Source organism: Meles meles, chromosome 6, assembly GCF_922984935.1.
Source record: "Meles meles chromosome 6, mMelMel3.1 paternal haplotype, whole genome shotgun sequence".
NCBI classification, from domain to species: Eukaryota; Metazoa; Chordata; class Mammalia; order Carnivora; family Mustelidae; genus Meles; species Meles meles.
In genome coordinates, this window is record NC_060071.1 from 55,981,281 (window position 1) to 55,985,090 (window position 3,810).

Consider the following 3,810-nt stretch of genomic DNA (forward strand, 5'->3'; position numbering starts at 1 on the left):
AATACCTGGTTTTCATAGCATTCTGAGAGCCTTCCCTCTATATAATTCATTCAAATTCTTCCTGACATAAACTGTTGGCAAACAATATGATTAATAGCCAATTTTTTGTTTAGACATTTCTTGTAGCTGACATTATGAATCTCTGTCCAGGGCCATCTCTTTGTACAGGAGGATTGTGAATCATAAAGTAAGAATAGTCCTTCCAGAATGTCAATATGTAGGGAGCTCTACGACCATACTGAAGGCATTCCTTTTGGTGCAGGAAAGTCTTTGCTCTAGAGTCCAGATTCCAGGAATTACTTGAGAAGAACCCTGTGATATTTCTGGGAACTTTGTAAAACTTCCAGAAACAGGGGCACTTGTGTGGCTCAGTCAGTTAAGCTTCAGCCTTCAGCTCAGGTCATGATCCCAGTGTCCTGGGATGGAGCCCTGCATCAGTCTTCCTGCTCAGCAATAAATAAGTACATAAAATGAAAAAAAATATTTAAAAAACTTCCAGAAATATCGTTTGCTATATATGGAAAGTTGGTTTTAAAATATGGTTTAAATATGAGGGAGGACCTTCAAAAAACAAAACAAAACAAAACAAAAAAATAAATATGAGGGAGGAAGAGAAGAGAGAAGTTATGAGTTTATTATAGAGTATAAGGTGTATCACATTTGGAGACATCATTATCCATGATCCAAGTTTTCTTCATGGATATAAAGCTGAGTCCAAAATCTATTCAGGGCCTAAATACAGTCAGAATGCGATAAAACAATACATTTTGTTTGGGTAAGTATTATCAGAAAGTGATATCCTCAGAAATGGATGTGCTCTTGAGTGGGAAACATTGGAGCTCTGTGTTGTAGGTAGAAAAAGGCTTATAGGCTTATAGGCATATTATCCATGCTGTGTCTCTTGGGACATTTTAGGAAGTTTCCCTAAATTGAGTCATCATTTATTAGTGTGTCTTTTCTGAAATTCTGAAATTCTAAAATTTCTAAAAATCCAAAGTCAATTTAATTATAACAATTCTAGAGTTGGATGTAAAATACATTTCAGTTCAAAAAAATTCAGTTGAATTTTTTGTAGGTGTGAGAAAAAATCTAACTTTATTTTCATCTATGTCTACAGTTCTTAAATTGGAACCAAGATTTTCCTTCCTGTTTTTTGAGGAAGTCAGAAGGCTTTTGTGGGTAGCCTGTGATGGCCAGCTGTGGGACGTGGTCCTGTAGGTTGGTCATGACTTGTAGACCCATGCTTCCAGGTGAATGGCCTAATTTGAACTGCTGGTTTTATGAGACTTGTGGAAAGTAGAGAAATATTTTATACTACAGAACTCTCTGTGCTCAATTACCAGTTTGGGGCCTACTGGAGTAAAATGTTTAAGTAGCACTTCTTTAAGTTACAAAGCAATATTGGGAGGCTGCTTTTAAGTTTACTTTTTTTTTTTTTTAAAGATTTTATTTATTTATTTGACAGAGAGAGATCACAAGTAGGCAGAGAGGCAGGCAGAGAGAGTGAGAGGGAAGCAGGCTCCCTTCAGAGCAGAGAGCCCGACATGGGACTCGATCCCAGGACCCCGAGATCATGACCTGAGCCGAAGGCAGTGGCTTAAACCACTGAGCCACCCAGCCTTTTACTGGAGATAATTCTTTACTATCAGCACTACAAAGTCTATTTCATTGCTTGTGTCTGGCTTCTTGACAGAGATCCAAAATATTTGCTGTGGATAAGGCTGGGCATGCTAAGGAGTCAGTGAACCCTCTGCAAATGAAGAAACTCCAAATACTTTGCCTTTCAGATGGGCTCATTCTTTTTTTTTATATATTTTTGTTTATTTGACAGCGAGAAATCACAACTAGGCAGAGAGGCAGGCAGAGAGAGAGGAGGAAGCAGGCTCCCTGCGGAGCAGAGAGCCTGATGCGGGGCTCGATCCCAGGACCCTGGGATCATGACCGGAGTTGAAGGCAGAGGCTTTAACCCACTGAGCCACTCAGGCGCCCCGGCTCATTCTAAATCACAGAATCTATACAGCCTCCCAGAGGACTACAGTTTGCTTGCACTCCAATTATGTTACCAACATAAGCATCTTTCCTTTCGCAAGACCATTTCCCAGTTCCCTTACTGATGCATCCAAAAATGAGTTTGCAAATAAACTAAATCAATACAGTGTTGTCTTTAGACCAGCTGAGGGAAACCAACCTAAGTAACTTAGTAGAGCTACTACTCCTACATATATAGTCATTCAATGTGATAGGTCTGACATTTCCCAAGCTGGGTTGTACTTATGGGAAGCAGAAGGGATTTTCGTATATTCTTACTTATTGTAAAAGTGATCACAATTTCAATTATAAAATATTACTTAGTAGGTATTACTGCTGTCTGCTGAAAAAAGAAAATTATACCTTTACATGGCAGATTCACATCTCCCATGGTAGCCAAGGTAATGAATGAATGCTCTACAGAAGTAATAGTAGAATTTTGTTCAGTGAGGTAGATAATACAGCCAGTTCTATTTTAAATGTCAGATGCCTGAATACAGAAGTCCAAAAAGCAGATGGAAGTATAGTTTTAGATCTCCAAAAATAGAGCCTGTTAGCAAAGTCTGACATAATGTCCCTGTTTGCTCAGTCTTTTTATGGCTACATTTATGTCTTTATTTCTTAATGTATATATGATGGGATTTAAAATGGGAGTGATAGCAAAATCAGCAATGAACAGGTATTTATCAATTGATGATGTGGGGAAAGGCCAGACATAGAGAAACATGCATGGAGTGAAAAAAAGAACCACCACAGTGATATGAGCTGACAGAGTGACAAATGCTTTGGATAAGTCTCCTGAAGAACGTTTCCAGACAGTGACCAAAATGAAGATATAGGAAAGAATTAGCAAGAAGAAGGTGCCCATGCTCATGAAGCCACTGTTGGCAGCAATAATAAACTCAAACCTGTCTCCATCTGTGCATGCAAGTTTTATGATCCTGGGAAAGTCACAGTAAAAGCTGTCTACTTCATTAGGACCACAAAAGGGCAAGTTTATAATGAAAGCAAACTGAGACATAGCATGGATCACCCCAGTTACCCAGCCAGCAATTACAAATGAAACACATATTTTAGGGTTCATGATGTTCAGGTAGTGAAGAGGCTTACAGATTGCTGTGTACCTGTCAAATGCCATGGCTATGAGTAACACCATCTCCACTCCTCCCATAATGTGGATAAAGCATATCTGTGTCATGCAGCTTTGGAAAGAAATAATCTTGTATTCACTTAAAAGGTCCCTAATCATCTTTGGGACTGTGGTAGAGGCAACCCCCACATCAATGAAAGAAAGGTTGGCCAGCAGGAAGTACATAGGAGAATGTAGGTGAGAATCAAAAATTACCAAAAAGAAAATGAAGAGATTTCCCAGGATGATCCCTAAATAGATCAAGGAAAAAATCAACATGAGAAAAACTTTAGTTTCCCAAGAACTAGAGAGTCCCAGCAACACAAACTCAGAAACCACAGAATTATTTAGTCTATCCATTGACTTGGGCGGGAGATCTGATTTTCACATCACCTGAGGATAGAAAATGATTAAAAAGACACAATCAGTGGTATAAATGTAAATTTCCTATTTCTTGCTAGTTGTTCTTTGGGGGTATATATCCTGAACTAGAAATAATTAAATAGGATAAGAAAAAAAATAAGGATATAGAAATGTTGTGGTTAAGAGAATGATTACATAAAAACAGAAGAAAATTATTAATATTTTATATGGAGATAAATAGTGTTGCTTCCCTTCTATTCCATTTTCAGATCTTTTTATTTGCCTCTCAA

General features: G+C 38.1%; 1 protein-coding gene across 1 annotated transcript; it reads right to left on the minus strand.

Annotated features, from left to right (window-relative positions):
• Positions 1-2,581: 2,581 nt before the first annotated feature.
• On the minus strand, positions 2,582-3,517 carry LOC123944514 (olfactory receptor 4F21-like). Its single transcript, XM_046009673.1, has one exon. The coding sequence runs from the start codon at positions 3,515-3,517 to the stop codon at positions 2,582-2,584; it is 936 nt and encodes a 311-aa protein (XP_045865629.1).
• Between the last annotated feature and the right edge of the window lie 293 nt (positions 3,518-3,810).